Source organism: Centruroides sculpturatus, unplaced genomic scaffold (genome assembly GCF_000671375.1).
Source record: "Centruroides sculpturatus isolate CEXI.00-Female unplaced genomic scaffold, Cexi_2.0 scaffold601, whole genome shotgun sequence".
NCBI classification, from domain to species: domain Eukaryota; kingdom Metazoa; phylum Arthropoda; class Arachnida; order Scorpiones; family Buthidae; genus Centruroides; species Centruroides sculpturatus.
In genome coordinates this window covers 328,329-346,764 of record NW_019384772.1, presented here as the reverse complement: position 1 = coordinate 346,764, position 18,436 = coordinate 328,329, and the positions used below count along the sequence as shown (strand labels likewise).

Below are 18,436 nucleotides of genomic sequence, written 5' to 3'. Positions count from 1 at the left end.
TATAGAATTAAAAGATATATATAAAAAGTTATATTATCAAATTTCCTGTTTTATCCATATATAAATAAAATCTCGACTATTCTATAAAACAAAAATAATTTTTTGGAAAAATCTTTAAATAAAACCTCAAAACTTTAGTCTTTCTTTCAATTCTATAATTTTTTTTTCGCTAAAATAACATTAGAAAAGGAAATTTCTGACTCAGAAGTAATACCGTTTGTTATAGAATCAAATTTATCTGGATTCAGCTGCTAAATCCTTATAAAAATCTCAAAATGGTCGCACCAACTATTGCTTTTTCTCGTGAGATTCTTGTCTTAAAGCACTCGAGATTGAAAAAAGCCTATTTCGATAACAGTCATTCATCAATTGGAATTTAGATTTTCCCCCCTCCTCTCAGCTTTTTTTATCTTTAAGTTAAAACACTCAGAAAATAAATCATTTTTAAATATCGGTTAATGAAATATAAAATCAAACATATTACGATATTATATACAAGAATAATTCTTGATGAATTATAAAAATTATAGGCCTACATGAAAATAAAATTAACCCAATAAAATTATACATAAAATAATTTTTTAATTAATAAAAAATAAATAGCTTTAATATTAATAAACGTATCGAAATATTCATATTTAATATTTTAATTTATTTTATTTAAATATTAATGTTTTTTTCTTAAATTTTTTGTCATCTGAAGACTCATTACTGGCCAATTATTTTCGTCCCATTGAAACAGAAATTAATAAATTTATTTTTAATAAATTATAAAACTGATATTTTGAAATTTAATTGATGAAACATTCTATTTTTAAGTTTTAAAACATCTCGATAGTCGAAAATTTGAAGCAAGTAGTTTTTTTTTTTTTTTTTTTTTTTTTTTTTTTTTTTTTTNTTTTTTTTTTTTTTTTTTTTTTTTTTTTTTTTTTTTTTTTTTTTTTTTTTTTTTTTTTTTTTTTTTTTTTTTTTTTTTTTTTTTTTTTTTTTTTTTTTTTTTTTTTTTTTTTTTTTTTTTTTTTTTTTTTTTTTTTTTTTTTTTTTTTTTTTTTTTTTTTTTTTTTTTTTTTTTTTTTTTTTTTTTTTTTTTTTTTTTTTTTTTTTTTTTTTTTTTTTTTTTTTTTTTTTTTTTTTTTTTTTTTTTTTTTTTTTTTTTTTTTTTTTTTTTTTTTTTTTTTTTTGGATAATGACGTTCTCTGAAAGGAATGAAGGAAAGGAATACTCGTTATGCGAAAAATTCTATATAACGAGCTCTCATTTAATTTTAACAAGAGAATATCAGACTCATTATAGTTACTGAAATGATCAGGATCATGATCTTTCTAAAATAATATATTATTAATAAATAAACTTTCGAAATATTTTCAAATTTGATGATACATAGTATAAGTTTTAAATTAAAGTTATAATTAAAATTTATTGAATTCTGAACTTAATATTGTCATAACTGAAGTCGATTCTAATTTTTTATTTAAGTTAAATTTTTAAACTTAATTTTGTTATATTAAATATATTATTATTTATTTTTATATCTTACCTGCGTTAAGTTTAATGCATTAAGAGGTATACATTGCTCTTCGACTTCTTCAACAGCACCAATTTTCTTCTTCATTTTTTCTGCTTGCTGAGCCAAGTAAAGATCTAAAACGGGAATACCCTTCCAATTTACATCGTTTTCTTTTAAAGAATTAACCATAAGCATAACCCAAACTGGTCTTTTATGTTCCCAGTTTCTTGTTATAGCGTTGAATAGATTGTCATCAGATTTGTAGTTTCTTCTATGTTCAAAATTAGTCCAAGATGGAATATTTTCCTTTATGCGATCTAAATATCTTTTAAGTCTTTGATAAATATCGTACGGTAGAATTTCTGACAAATTTTTTCCTTGAGGTAACATCTGACACTTAGCTAAAGTTGATATAGTGTAAGGATCATTCAAGTCCAGTTCGAAATACACATTATCTGATAATTGAAAGGCCTCTTTTGCATTTTCTGGTATATAATCCCAAACTTTAGTGTATGGAACGTGAACAGTTCCAAAAAAATAGGATGGCGGATTCTTATTGATTTTCCAGAGAAAAGAAAACGGATAATCGTTCTGTAATATTAAATTTCATATATAATTTAGAAATAATTATAATTCTAAATTATTTTTATATAAAAGTAAAAATAAACAAACTTTAATTTATACAAATTATTAAATTTTCTGTTATAATTCGCCAAATTCTTATGGTGGTATTATTTTTATTTTATTTTTTACACTGTATTTAATTTTTAAGTTTTATTAAATAATAATAACTAAAGATGACTCGGATCGAATAGAAAAAAAACTAGAATATATTTCACGAAGAAAGATTGTGAGAAATCAGGAAAGGTTGAAAGGCTTTGAGCCAAAGCCTTTGACTAACAATGTGTTGGAATAAGAAACGAATGATGATAATACTGTAAATAATTTCTATATGGAACCATCACTTGGGGACGTTTTTATTAAACTATTTTAATAATGTTATACACTATAGGATCGGATTGATGGGATAAGGCAACACAACACGTGCAATCTGCTAAGGAGAAATGTCTCTCTAGAGAGCTTTTTAAAAGAAACTGATCCCTATATAGGTGTCAGACACTATGTAAAAACTAGTGCTAGACACATGAAAACCCAGAAAACTCCACGTGGTCAGATATGAGTTCGCGAACCAATATTCAGAGCTTTTCTCCACTCATCCACTGGTTGAGCTAATGTTATAGTCAAGTGGTATTATCTATAGGGGAGATCGGGGCAACTTCGGCATGCGGGGCAAGTTTGTCAAGCGCTTTTTTTAAAAAACAAATTAAAAGGAGACTTTGGTTATAGGTTAGGCAGTTGAGTTTTATTGGTGGCTTGTTGAGTGTAGTGTTTTTATTGTTCTCCAACAAGCGTAGTTGAATTATCAAGCAAATTTTCATTTTCGTTCAATTCCATATAATATTTTTTTTCCATTTATATTGAATTGGCAGGTTTTGTTATAATTCCATGATAACGAAAGTTACTTTTCCTGTTAGAAGGATGTAACTTCAACTTATTCACGTGGCCAGATCGTGGCTTGGCATTCTGTTCTCAGGGTTGTACTTAATGTTTCGAAATCATGACTAGCGGGGTAAGATCGGCAACATAAAGCCACATTAGAAGCAAAGGATAAAAATCAAACAGATGATAAATGAAAACATGTTTGCATTTGTTATTCATGTATATATGTCTTTGAACTTGCATTTCGTTGTAATAATATTAAATGGGTGTTGGATTTGTATTTCTTTGTTTTAATAGTGAATTCCAACTTATACATTGTTAATAACATAATTTTATATACGTGCCTATCTTGCCCCATTACTGTTGCCCCTATACCAGGGGCAACTTTAATAAAAATAATTAAAATAATTACAACTTTACAAAAAGAGAGAAGTTGCCGATCTTGCCCCTATACCCGGGGCAACTTCGTCAATTTCTCTCTTCTTGTAAAGTTGTAATTATTTTAATTATTTTTATTTCCAAACTGATTTTAACCAGTTCTATAGTAAGGTAACATTCCAATAGACAATATGCAAAGCTTTTTTTTCAGTTTACAGCAGTATTTATTACACAAAATTTAAGTAAAGCTTAACATGCCGATCTTGCCCCGATCTCCCCTAAGTAATGTATAATTTTTAATGACAAACTGATACGCTTTAAATTTCTTTGCTATTAAAAATATATGTTACAAAGCATATACTGTATTTTAAAATTTAGAATATATATTCTATACTTGTAAATTCATACCATATGAAGAATACTTTTACAGAAGCATACTATGTAATTGATGATACTTAAGAATATCATATTACCACAATTATTTAGGCTTTTTTTTATTTAGTTCGAATAAAAAGATTGAAAAACACAATAAAAATAATTTTAGACACTTAAAAACATAATTAGCCTATATTTTTGGCTTTATTTGTAATGGAAGGAAGTTTGAAAAAGAAGAACAAAACAAGAATTTGAACCTTCTTGGTACCAATTAAACCACTGGTAAGTCTGCTACCCAAGAGATACCATAAAATCATTCTAAACAATATTAATGTTAAGAAATAAAAAACACGAAAATCGAAATTTCCGGAAAGATCTTAAATTTTAATAAAAGTGACGTTTATGTTATTATTGTAATCGGATTAATTTACTTTATAGACTCAAAGGGGTTGTTTCTATCGGCTTTACTACTTTGGCAATTGTAGAACTTCATCAGAACATCCCACAAATATAATTTGGATTGTCGTTAAATTTAATGTTTCTCTCAGCTGTCAGTACTTCAAAGTTTTATTATGCCTCTTCGTCTAAGAATTATTATAGGAATTGTTGATAAAGTGAAATCAAACGCAAATTAATTCTTAAATGTTATTTAGCAATCATTTAAATTTTGTTATTAATTGAAAATAATAATAACAATTAGCTGAATCAACTAAATCGACCCGAAATATTTAACTAGAAAATGTTCTTCAACAGCACCAATTTTCTTCTTCATTTTTNGAATACTTTTACAGAAGCATACTATGTAATTGATGATACTTAAGAATATCATATTACCACAATTATTTAGGCTTTTTTTTATTTAGTTCGAATAAAAAGATTGAAAAACACAATAAAAATAATTTTAGACACTTAAAAACATAATTAGCCTATATTTTTGGCTTTATTTGTAATGGAAGGAAGTTTGAAAAAGAAGAACAAAACAAGAATTTGAACCTTCTTGGTACCAATTAAACCACTGGTAAGTCTGCTACCCAAGAGATACCATAAAATCATTCTAAACAATATTAATGTTAAGAAATAAAAAACACGAAAATCGAAATTTCCGGAAAGATCTTAAATTTTAATAAAAGTGACGTTTATGTTATTATTGTAATCGGATTAATTTACTTTATAGACTCAAAGGGGTTGTTTCTATCGGCTTTACTACTTTGGCAATTGTAGAACTTCATCAGAACATCCCACAAATATAATTTGGATTGTCGTTAAATTTAATGTTTCTCTCAGCTGTCAGTACTTCAAAGTTTTATTATGCCTCTTCGTCTAAGAATTATTATAGGAATTGTTGATAAAGTGAAATCAAACGCAAATTAATTCTTAAATGTTATTTAGCAATCATTTAAATTTTGTTATTAATTGAAAATAATAATAACAATTAGCTGAATCAACTAAATCGACCCGAAATATTTAACTAGAAAATGATGTAAAATCTTACGAAATGATTAAATATCTTTAAAATTATATCAAAATTTAGTTTAAGATCACTTTAAAATTAAAAAAAAATTAATTCAAAACTATTACAGGAAATTTAATTGTAAAATTAAATTTATAGGCTATAATATTAAAATAATTTATTATACTTTTATTTAATTTTATATTCATATTTAATGTTTAATAAATTACATATAATAGGAATATTATGTGATACTGTAATTTTAATTTTTTTTAAATTTTGTAAGAAATTAATCTTCAAAAGAATAAATGAAGAGAAACACTTCTAAATAAAATGATTAGAGTTTAATGTCTACATTATACATTGAATACACTACGTTACTTCAAATTTAAGCTGCACTCTCATTATTAAAAAAGGATTTTCGGGAAAAATTAAAATAATAATTAAAATTAAATGCAGTTTAAAATAATTTATTAAAGATTGCAAACATTATTAAAACATTTAAAATGTGATATAATTAACAGAAAGTAAACAACAATCGTTATTTACAGGTTTTGGAGAGTGACAAAGAACAGATAAAGTGTAGTTAGGACAGACAGAAAGAGCATATGTCTTCCCTTAACCAAAATATATGTGTATAAGTTTCTTTTAGAATTATCTACGAAAAAATTCTTTGCAAAAACCTGTATTTGCAATGCCTTCTAATGATTATATCAGACAATACTCCAAATTTAAAGTTGGGGTACAGTTAAATGGGATAAGAAACATGTAAAAAAATTCATCTTAAAGTGAATGTATTATATTTAACATAAAATATACACTCGCTGCTCAGATATATATAATTACATATATATATGTAATTATACATATCTGTATATGTATATAATATAGGCTATATGTATGTTTAAAATTACTTAAAAAATTTAATTTAAAAAATGTTACAGAAGATCAATATTCATTGATTTCAATTGTTTTTACAATAGAAATCAATATTTATCGATTAAAAAACATTTTAAATTATTGATTAAAATATTATTAAAGTTTAAATGTATAATCAATTATTATTTTAAATTTTAAAATCTAATGTAATAAATTATCCTGTAAAATCTATAACTGATTCTATTTTAGTGTAAATAAAACTTATTTTTAAGAAAAGAAAACTCTTCTCTTATTATTAAAATATAATTTAAGTTTGATAAAATTGCCTTAATTTATTGACATAAATTTTATTAAAAAATTCATTAATTTTCATAGATTAATTAAAACCTAAAAATTAATTTTAAAACTTGTAACAATCTGTTTTATTTATACAATTCAACTTTTAATCCTCAAATTTAAGAAAATTATGAATATTAATTAAGATGATAATTAAAATTCTTAATTATCATAAANTAAAATTTAAAATAAAAAATATATATTTAAAAAAATTCTATAATTTATTTATTCTATCGTTAGATAATTTTAGCAATTACTTTAATTCTGAATATGGTGACAAAACGTACAAAACACTTTGACTAAATATGTTTTTTTTAAATGATTTTTTTAAAGAGATTTCTGATTGACCCAAATTTAAATTTGTTTATATTAATTGTTAATTTAATTTTTATTAATCTTAATGTTGAATATCCGTGCTGTTGAAACTTCTGAATTACAATATATATTACAAGTAAGTATTGAAATTCAGAAGTTCTCTTCTTCAATGATTTTCCCTAAGGCGAATTGTTTTACAAGAACACTGTATTTAGCCGTGGAATCGTGGAACTAACTAAAGTATACAGCAATTATCTAAGATAATTAATCAAATTTATTCATTTCATAAAATAGATAATATTTTAATTAGTCATTCGACTATAAATTTGAACTCTTGAATAAATTAAACTTTTGAAAATGTTTACGTATACTAAGTATATCATGGAAGCGTTAAAGCATACATTTTTAACATGAATTTCACATAATCTTTAATTTACTGTGTATCTTTAAATTTAACCGTGTTTAAATATAATTAAATTAAGTTATTAAATTGGATAAATGACGTTATTATTGTTTTCGAATTCATTGAGATGCCTCGAATTCTAGTGTACATATTTATGTGTCAAATGCTATATATCCTTTTTAACTTTATTAAACAAATATAGAAAAATTTACAAAGAATTCAATCGAATATTAAGCGTATGAAGATGAAGTCGCGCTATAAATAGAGGGTCATATATGGCAGCTCTTCTCCATTTATTTCTATTTAGAACATCATCCATCCATAGTTCGGTTCCGTCTTTGTGTTCTCGGACAATTTTCTCCTCCGTCTGCCGTTTCTTTTCTTCCTGTTTGCTCTTTCATATAGTATTAGTTTCAATAACTCTCCCGAAAATTTCCTTAGCACACGACAAGTGAAACTTTTCTTCTATTTTATTAAGTAGCAAATAACAGCATTAAGTGATTGATGAAGCTTAAGAAATCGTTTTATTGTTACTTAAAATTGTTTAGAAAATTTCACTCTTTATTGAAATAATTTGTCAAATGAAACAAATTATTTTGATCGAAATATCTAGGATTATACATAAGAGAATTGAAAGAACGAAAAAAACTACACACTGAAAAATAAACTGAATTATTATTATGGTTTATAAAATAATTTTTTGTATGTAATATTAGTATATATATATTATAAAGTTTATTTTAATTTGTTTTAAATGACAATTCCAAATAAAAATTATAATTTTTATTCATTTAGTTTAATACTGTAGTTATAATTAGTAAAATTTTCATTAAGTCTGATTCCACTCGAAATATAATACTTAACCCCCTCTATTTCATCATTCCTTGACCTTTAACTATCAAACTTTAATAGAATCAATGTACTGTACCATATATAAAAATAACTTTGCCAAGTTTCGAAAATTTTGGTTCACCTAATCCTGAAATATAACGCAAAATAAAAGCCGATACACAGACACAAACATACACATAGAATTCTGTAAGGGTATTTTTTTTTTAACATTTCTGGCTTCTCAAATGTCTAAACGTCTAGTAATTCAAAAACTATGTTTTATTCTATCAATATAACAGCCAGAAAAGCAAAATAATCTTAATTAGATAATATATCAATATATATAATGCAATTTGAAATGTATTAAAGAATATAAACGTTAAAAAATTACATGTTCATTCTTTCTTAAATCTGAGATAAAACTTTGTAGAATAAGAAAATTGTATTTGAAATTAAAATTATACTGTATTTATGTTAAAGAAATCTCCAAGTATTTCATTAAAATTACTTAAATTGATCATAATGTTTATCAAATTATTATTTCTGAATATGTCAAAACAAAACACGCAATCGATTTAGCTTTGCAATTCAAAATACCAGCCACGAATATGTTTAATAAGCCAACTGGATGAGTAGAAACAACTGAATTAAAATCACTAACAAATATCTGATTATCTTTGATAACTTTATAACTGAAACAAAGTTTTTTAGAACTGACGTTTCTTGATCTGCTCATTTAAACATAAAAATATCATTATTTTATATCTGGATAATTATCATCATAATCAGTCTCAATTTAGGAAGAAATAAAACTATTGGATACGAAATGCCAACTTTGCAGTTTGATGATCCAAGTTAGATTTTATTTCTTCGTCCTTGTTATATAGATATTAAGAACAAAATTCTCCCACAATCAAATCTAGTATCAACACTATCCCAAGTCTTTACAATTGTTTCTCATTACTCCATTCTCATTATTTTTTTTTCAAGATCTTTCGAATTATCCGGAATAAAAGAAAACTGCAATCTTAATTGGTAATATCTGGTAAACAATTGCTGTTCGATTTACCTTCATTTCTTTTTTTTATCACTTTTCTTCGGAATTTAATTTATTAGTTTACATAAAATCATAACTAATAAAAAAATAATTTTAACAATAATTTATCACTTTATGATAACTAATAAATTAAATTGAAAAATTCATTGAATTGATTTCAAGAAAGTCAGTACTCAAGACAAAAACGCTTAATACGTTTTTTATGTTTTTAATTAATTATTTATTAATATATTTGTATTAATTTCAATAAATAAAATGTAATAAAACTTTTGTATTTTTAATATTGTTAACATATTATATTTTATAGAAACGGATAAAACAATTTTACCGAATTATTTTCGCAGGAAGACTGTTGTTCGTATCCATAAATACTAAATATGTCTTTTCCACTCAACCAAATCTAAAAAAATGAAACATTTTATCAATAAAAATTCCGTAAATAATNTAAAATTTAAAATAAAAAATATATATTTAAAAAAATTCTATAATTTATTTATTCTATCGTTAGATAATTTTAGCAATTACTTTAATTCTGAATATGGTGACAAAACGTACAAAACACTTTGACTAAATATGTTTTTTTTAAATGATTTTTTTAAAGAGATTTCTGATTGACCCAAATTTAAATTTGTTTATATTAATTGTTAATTTAATTTTTATTAATCTTAATGTTGAATATCCGTGCTGTTGAAACTTCTGAATTACAATATATATTACAAGTAAGTATTGAAATTCAGAAGTTCTCTTCTTCAATGATTTTCCCTAAGGCGAATTGTTTTACAAGAACACTGTATTTAGCCGTGGAATCGTGGAACTAACTAAAGTATACAGCAATTATCTAAGATAATTAATCAAATTTATTCATTTCATAAAATAGATAATATTTTAATTAGTCATTCGACTATAAATTTGAACTCTTGAATAAATTAAACTTTTGAAAATGTTTACGTATACTAAGTATATCATGGAAGCGTTAAAGCATACATTTTTAACATGAATTTCACATAATCTTTAATTTACTGTGTATCTTTAAATTTAACCGTGTTTAAATATAATTAAATTAAGTTATTAAATTGGATAAATGACGTTATTATTGTTTTCGAATTCATTGAGATGCCTCGAATTCTAGTGTACAAATTTATGTGTCAAATGCTATATATCCTTTTTAACTTTATTAAACAAATATAGAAAAATTTACAAAGAATTCAATCGAATATTAAGCGTATGAAGATGAAGTCGCGCTATAAATAGAGGGTCATATATGGCAGCTCTTCTCCATTTATTTCTATTTAGAACATCATCCATCCATAGTTCGGTTCCGTCTTTGTGTTCTCGGACAATTTTCTCCTCCGTCTGCCGTTTCTTTTCTTCCTGTTTGCTCTTTCATATAGTATTAGTTTCAATAACTCTCCCGAAAATTTCCTTAGCACACGACAAGTGAAACTTTTCTTCTATTTTATTAAGTAGCAAATAACAGCATTAAGTGATTGATGAAGCTTAAGAAATCGTTTTATTGTTACTTAAAATTGTTTAGAAAATTTCACTCTTTATTGAAATAATTTGTCAAATGAAACAAATTATTTTGATCGAAATATCTAGGATTATACATAAGAGAATTGAAAGAACGAAAAAAACTACACACTGAAAAATAAACTGAATTATTATTATGGTTTATAAAATAATTTTTTGTATGTAATATTAGTATATATATATTATAAAGTTTATTTTAATTTGTTTTAAATGACAGAAATCATTATTAATTTCGTATTAACTTGAATATTATAGTCAATAGCTATTAGAAAATGTCGTAGAAACGAAATTAAATCGATAGATTAATAAATATTATTTTCTGCTAAAGTTTTACAATTTTATTTCTATTTCCTTCAAACATATTTTAATAAATTTTAAAATGTAAAAAAGGTTAAAGTTTCTAATTTACTCGTTTCTATTTTTATAACCGACATATTGTTATGAGAATGCTAAGTAATCGTAGGCGGATGAGGCAGGAGCCAAAATTTCCATATTAGAAGTAAAAGAAGAAGAAGAATGTTAAGTATTTTTTACGTTNCCCTAAGCTATAACATATAAGAGATAATCTATGCCAAGTAATAATAAATTTCAAAGCGTGAGGCCCTAAAATCTTATAATATACACGAGGTCTAGGCTAGACTTTGTTTAGTTTAAATCCGGTCCTGTCACGAATATGAGAGTGTAAAATATATTTTTATAATGAAACTACGTACAATAGCAAAAACAATACAAAAAGTAATATTTTAATAAATTTTAAAATGTAAAAAAGGTTAAAGTTTCTAATTTACTCGTTTCTATTTTTATAACCGACATATTGTTATGAGAATGCTAAGTAATCGTAGGCGGATGAGGCAGGAGCCAAAATTTCCATATTAGAAGTAAAAGAAGAAGAAGAATGTTAAGTATTTTTTACGTTACTTTTGTTGAGATCAATAGGTCTTAGCTGGGTCGCCTTTTGACCCTGTCGATGAACAGATGTGATAGGTTCTAAGGTAGTAAAGTGTCTTTATGTTGTGTATAACAACTATACAGACTTTTGATATCGTTTCCACAATACATACTTTATTATTTATGTTTAGTCTATTCATCGTTTCTGGATTATCTTACTACATAATTTTTATCATAAAGCTTTTATAGAATGACAGAAATTAATTTAAATAACATGTTTAACACTCTAATTATATGTGATTGTAAGCTCAAATTAAATTTAAAAAAATTTAAAATATACAAGATAAACTGTAAATAAAGTTCTTAAATGTGTAAGCAATTATTTACAAAAATAAAAACTATGGAAGGCTGTCAATAAATTGAAAATGAACGGATATTCGTAGAGACTTGAAAAAGTGAGATAGAGTAAATACAGTACGTCTAATTCTTTCGTAATTGTAAGACTCCATTCTTCAAAAGCTCTAAAAATATATAAATAAAATAATACAAAAACAACTTTTTTTCGCCATTTTAATCTATATCACTTTCGTATATTTTTTACATAAAGAACTAAACTTTGAGATCAATCTATATCCGAGGCTAGGGCCAAATAATTCTGTTGGCACCCTTCATATATCTTGCTTCTGCTTACATCTCTAACATCAACTAATCTTCGCTGAAATTTTTTATCTTATTTTTACAGAAGGTTTCTTATTTTAAGAATATTCTTTACAATTTCCTATATTTATTTCGTTTATTTATGACTTACATATTAGAATTAAATTAAATATAACCAAATTACTATTGATTTTCAATTATAATAAATAAAAATTATTTTTGTATCATATTTAAATTAAAGAGAATCTTTCTAACAATGAAAAATAAGAAAAATGTATAAGAGAAGATAAATATTAAATAATATTTTTAAGTATTATTCTTTTCATCTTCTTTAAATACTATACAATAAAAGTAAAAATAAGAAATCATAAATTTAATGTTTTTATTCTTATTCTAGACTAACATCTTTAAATTAAAACAATAAATATAAACTAATTCGAAAACACAATTAACTTGAATAAACTTCTGAATTTAATACAAAATTTATTGAATATAGCTTTTCAATTAACCTAATTTTGTTAAAAATTATTATCTAATTATCTAAAATGGTAAGAGAAATTTGTAATTAAGAATTTTATTTGATTATTTCATTTACTTATGCACAATCACGGTTATGTATTTTTGATTTTACTCCCTATTTACATAATTTTTTTTATTTAGTTTTTATAATCATTTATGTAGTAAATACGACTAATATAATATTTGTGTAGGCAAATATTTAATAACAATCGGAAATAGAAGAAAAGATCAATATTAGCATCATCGTTTTGTTTCTGTCCAAAAGTTATGATTCTTTCCAAGAGATTTATGTAAAACCAATTATGATTTATTTTTAATAGTGAATTCAGTTCAGAGATATAAAAACAAACATTCAAACAAAATTAATTTATCTAAAGTTACAGTTTTTGAATTTCCAAAAGAATTTAATATTTACTTAGAAATTCATATTCTTCAAAGAAGTTATAACCTTGAATAAGAACTAATATTCCAATTGAATAAGAACTAATAAGCCAGACTAGGGTTTATTCTCGTGTTTTTAAATTTGTTATTTGGTGAAGAATAAAAATCTTGTAATATATAATAAGACCCGATTTAATCTTATTGTGGCCCTAAGCTATAACATATAAGAGGTCTTTTCTCCTTCACTACATAATAAATTAAAGTAATAAATTATCAATATTATTTTTTATATAATTCTGGTATTCTTTAAAACTTAAGCTGTCTAATTTAGGCCCATTTTAACGGATCTGTATTAGATTAAATAGGACAGTTTAAGTACTGTACATGTTATATATAGAATTATCTGTGATTTCTTTAACTTGTAAAGTAATTAAGAGTGTTTGAATTTTTAACTTTCATTATTCATTAAAATCGACTTTCTCAATTAACTGTATTTACAGAATTAATAGAATTTTGTAATACGTTGATTCTACTTTCCTATTTCGGTTTTAAGTAATCAAAAAACAAATTGATTAGTTGATTCCCTTATGTCTTGTGTCATCCTTTTAAACTTTTAAATTTTAAATTTATAAACATCAATATTTTGAAGTCTTGTAAAATAAAATTTTTTAATTTGAATATATTAAATTCTAATACTATTTCTATTTAAAATTTATTCATTTATTTATTATTTAATATTAATTGAAAAATGATGGATAAGTTTGATCAAAGTTTTCGGTATTATCTAACCGAATTTTTATTATTAAGTATATAATCATTAAAATTTTACAAACATTTTTGATATTTTATATAATTTAAAAATTATATTATTATTTAGTTTTATTTATTTATTTTTTCTTGACATTTTTGAAAAGTCTTTCTAAACGGAAAGAACGATGATAGAAATATAATTATTTTAACTCGTTTTAATTATATAAATAAAAATAATTATATGAATTTTTAACCATACAACAAAGGTATTCATTTAAATATAATTGTTAATATATATTATTTTTGTTATATTTGTATACAAATTAAAATGTATAATGATACTGAAATGAAAGTATATAGTGAGATTATTTAACATTATTGATAAATATTATTTAATTAATTTAAAAATGAAAATCATTAGTGATAATAATTTACATCTATTTAATATATTAAATTTATAAAATTTTTTAATTCATACAACTTAAATAATTAACGTAATTTTATATATTAGTTCTATAGAAATGTATCCTTTTGTCGATTTATCTTATGAATTTCGTGTTTTATTATATAATAGAATTATATTAAAGAATAAATCTTTATATTGTAAATTTTGAATTGGATTTTCAGAATTTAAATTATTTTAAATATTAATTAAAACGAGAAAATCTGATATAACATTGTTTTTTTGTGTGTGTGTTATAAGTTATAATTTCTAATATATTGTGGATCTAGACGTTATTCTTGAATGTATTTGAAATTTTAAAGAACGAATTAAAATTTTAAATAGTAAAACTCTCAAACTGAACTTTGAAAATTTCATTAACTTGTTTAAATTATTATGTACTTTTCTTCTGACAAATTACTTTCAAGTCTCCTGAGGAAATAGTTACGTATAACAAGAATCCTCCTCATCAAGGATAAATATATTTGGGAATTAAAAACTAATTAAAAGGTCAGGTAGATCTATACGTAAAATTTTAAATTTTGTTAAAAGTCACAAATATACTGAATCTTTTTAAATCATTTAGAGTATTATTCAGTATCATATTTTTCTATACACATCAAATATGACAGGAACAAATATCAACGTTTACTCGGATATTAGTTAAGTAAATTTAATTAATTCAAATATTATTATATGTAAAAAAACAACTTTAAGTGTAATAACTTTTTAATAAAAATTTTTATTAAATTATAAGTATATTATAATATAAATTGAACAATTTTACATACAATATAACTTATGTTGAAGCGAGTTAAAGTTTAATTTATTAAGGAAAGATAAAATATAATTTTGTTAGCTTAAGCAAGTTTTCCAATTATGTTTTTTGTATCTATTAAAATATAGATGATATAGTACGATGCGTTAAACATTGAATTATCTGATCTGAAATACTTTCCTGAAATTTTGAAATATTAATTCTATTAAATAAAAAAAATAAAAGTATATGCAGTACAACTATGAATAAAATTAATAAGAAATATCTTTCATCTTATAGTTTATGAAATGAAAAATTATGCTTTTTTAGAAGTAAATACTTCGTTAATAATTTTTAAGTTGGAAAATTTGTAAGAAATATAATTGGAAAATATTCTATAAATCTATGGAAATAAAAAAAAAATTAAAAAAATCGTTATAATCACCTATAAATTACTTTAATTAAATAAAGTTAGTGGTTTTATTTGCTATATTTACTTGCTTATAACAGATAATTGACAAGAAAAACGCTCTTAAATTGTTTTTATGTGTGGAAATAAAAAAAAAATTAAAAAAATCGTTATAATCACCTATAAATTACTTTAATTAAATAAAGTTAGTGGTTTTATTTGCTATATTTACTTGCTTATAACAGATAATTGACAAGAAAAACGCTCTTAAATTGTTTTTATGTGTAGTAATCAAGTTAAACTATCAAAAATAAATGATATAGACATGTTTGTTAAAGCGTTTAATTAATTTTTTACAGATGCTTATCTAGAAAATAATTATTAAAGTGTATACTAAAGTGTCAAGTGTAACTTATGTATTTATTAATGTATACATTAATCGATACATAAGTTATAATAAAAAACAGATCAATCTCTTTAAACATCTAAAAAAATCTTTTAAGTTAAAATTCAGTAAGAATAAATTTTTGTCACTAATAAAAAAGAATTTCTTAAATTTTGAAAGATTTAGTTTTTCCTGCACAGAAAATATTTCTGATCAAACATATAAATAAATCTTCTACAATATGTTATAAAGAGTAGCGATTTTAAATATGCTTTATGATCTCAAGCTTTTGGGGACTTTAGACAATTCAAATATATGCTTTTCGATCCAGTATTTGGAATCTAGCTAGGTTTCTAGAATTACAGTATTAAATATCTTGTGATACAAGCTTTACATATTTATAAACTCATAAAAAGAACTTACCAAGTGCACGCTTGCTTAGAGCCTTGCTAACTTAAAATCGCTACTAGGAATAAGTAACATGTATATTTTTTAAACGATCCTTTAGAAACTTATACTTATAAAAATTGTTTTCCAATTAGATTTTTATATATTAAAGACAATAAACTTTTAAACTAAAATTGTTTACAGTAATAGCTTAAAAATTGTCTTAGAAAATAGCATGGAATTCTAAATCCGCGTTTAAAATACATTATAGTAAAAACTAGAGTAATTTTAAAATAGTTTCATTTGTTTTCTAACATTTTCGAATGCATTTAACAACCTTCATGACTAGAAAACTAAATTATTCGTATATAAAAAAAAATATTAAATAGGAAAGAATACAAGAGACGATCGAATTTCTAGTTTCCATCTGACATCTTACACGTGAAAAAAACAAAATACATTTTTAAAACGACTCATTTAATTGCAAGTAAATTAAAAATCATGAATTAATTTCGAAAAAAAAACCAAACATCATAAATTAACATTTATAAACACAAAATATTTTATTAGCAATCGGCATTAAATATTTACTTAAAGAGAAATAAAAGGAAAAATTGTTAAAATAAAGAATTACATTATTAAAAAAGTTTTAAAATATTTGTTTGTAGGATATATACAATTTTGTATACAAATATATCTCGAATTATAATAAATTTCACAATCGAGTGTTAAAGTATATGATGATGAACTGTATAGTACAGGACAGCACGTTCTTTCTATTTTATCGGAATTTCTTTTCTTTTTATAATTTTCTACAGATAAAATATTGATAAAATTGATTTTCGTAGTTAATGTTAAATGCTTAAAAAGTATATTAATGGCATCTAAGCACGGAAAAGGAATCAGAAACTTCATTTCATTTTTATAGGGAATTTTTTACAGATTTAATAATGCTGGAAAGCATTAGCGATAGTAAACATTCATTTCGTAACGAAACAAATGCATTTTTATTTTTCCATGTATTCTATATTTATTATAAAAACACATTTTAGAAAATTATTACCAAAAATTTCATATAAAAGTATTTATAAAATCATAATTTATCACACAAGAACACAATCAAATTTCCTATTTAAAGACATAATAATTGAGAAAACGCAATGTGTATAGTCTTATAAATTTATTAAATAATATATTTTGTATTTAAAATATATTAAGTAAGAATTGCACAATAAATACGTTTAATTTATTAAAATTTATTAACAAGCAAATTAATATTGAACTACTACATTATTTTTAGAATCTTTCTCTGATAAATATAAGGAATGGAGACGAATTATTTAAATTGCTGAAAAATTGTTACCGCATTAATTTTACACTAAAGTTAAATCTTAAGATTAATTTATAATTGAAAAAAAAAACTTACCAATAAAGTAAAGAGTAGAATCGAAGCCATTATTAGAGCATTGAATGTCCAGACAAAATTCTGTATCTGGAACAGGACCTTGATATCCTTCTACTAGAATCATGTTCCCACATTCTCTCCTCTTTGCTTCCTCAAAACTTGGCTGTACTTCTTTACGTGATAAGCATACCCTTTCTTATTGGTCAGAGATTTTGCCTCTCGTGCGCAAGTACATCACTGTCAATGACGTCATAAGTTGTCTTTATTTCAAGTTTCCCATTTCTTAAACTGTAAAAGAAAATCTTAAATTGCATTCTATTGTTGTACAGATCTTCCAGAATTAACGTAATTTTATAATAGAAGAAAGCCTAATAACAATTAAAAAAACAAGGGAGAGTTGAAAAATGTTTTCCTATTGCTTTTTTCACAAAGTAAACAAGTTACAGCACAAAATGTATTGGAAACGTCCTATTTTTCCACATGGATATCATTTGCCATACCTGACAGTTTAACTAGTGGAAAACTGTGGCATAGATAAATGGGTTCTGTGTAGGGTTTCTGAAACGGGATTCCGGGATCCCGGTTGTTTTTTTAACCCGGGAAATATCCCGGGAAATTTTTCTTATCCCGGGAAATCCCGCAAATTTCTTAAAAATTCACTTTTTTTCTTATTTTGTGTTAAGGTTGAGGAGTTTTGCAAATAGAAAGCATAATTAACTCATTCACTGCCAGAATACATTTGTATTTATTAATTTTAAACCTACCTATTAGTTTTTTTAAATTTTTGCTCGTTATAGCATGTCACAAATGGTCAATAATCAATATATAGCTTATTTGTGGCATGACTATAAAAATTCTTTACTTGTCGGAACCTGTAATATCTGGAATAATTGTG

General features: G+C 23.6%; 1 protein-coding gene across 1 annotated transcript in view; it reads right to left on the bottom strand.

The window, feature by feature from the left end:
• Positions 1-17,693, bottom strand: part of LOC111629023 (metalloprotease TIKI1-like) — a 29,421-nt gene extending 11,728 nt beyond the window's left edge. The window contains exons 1-3 of the mRNA XM_023372887.1: positions 17,563-17,693; positions 9,360-9,431; positions 1,538-2,098 (exon numbers count right to left, since the gene is read on the bottom strand). Coding sequence (XP_023228655.1) covers positions 1,538-2,098; positions 9,360-9,431; positions 17,563-17,592 — 663 coding nt within the window. The 5' untranslated portion in view covers positions 17,593-17,693. The remainder of the gene's footprint in view (positions 1-1,537; positions 2,099-9,359; positions 9,432-17,562) is intronic.
• Positions 17,694-18,436: the final 743 nt, after the last annotated feature.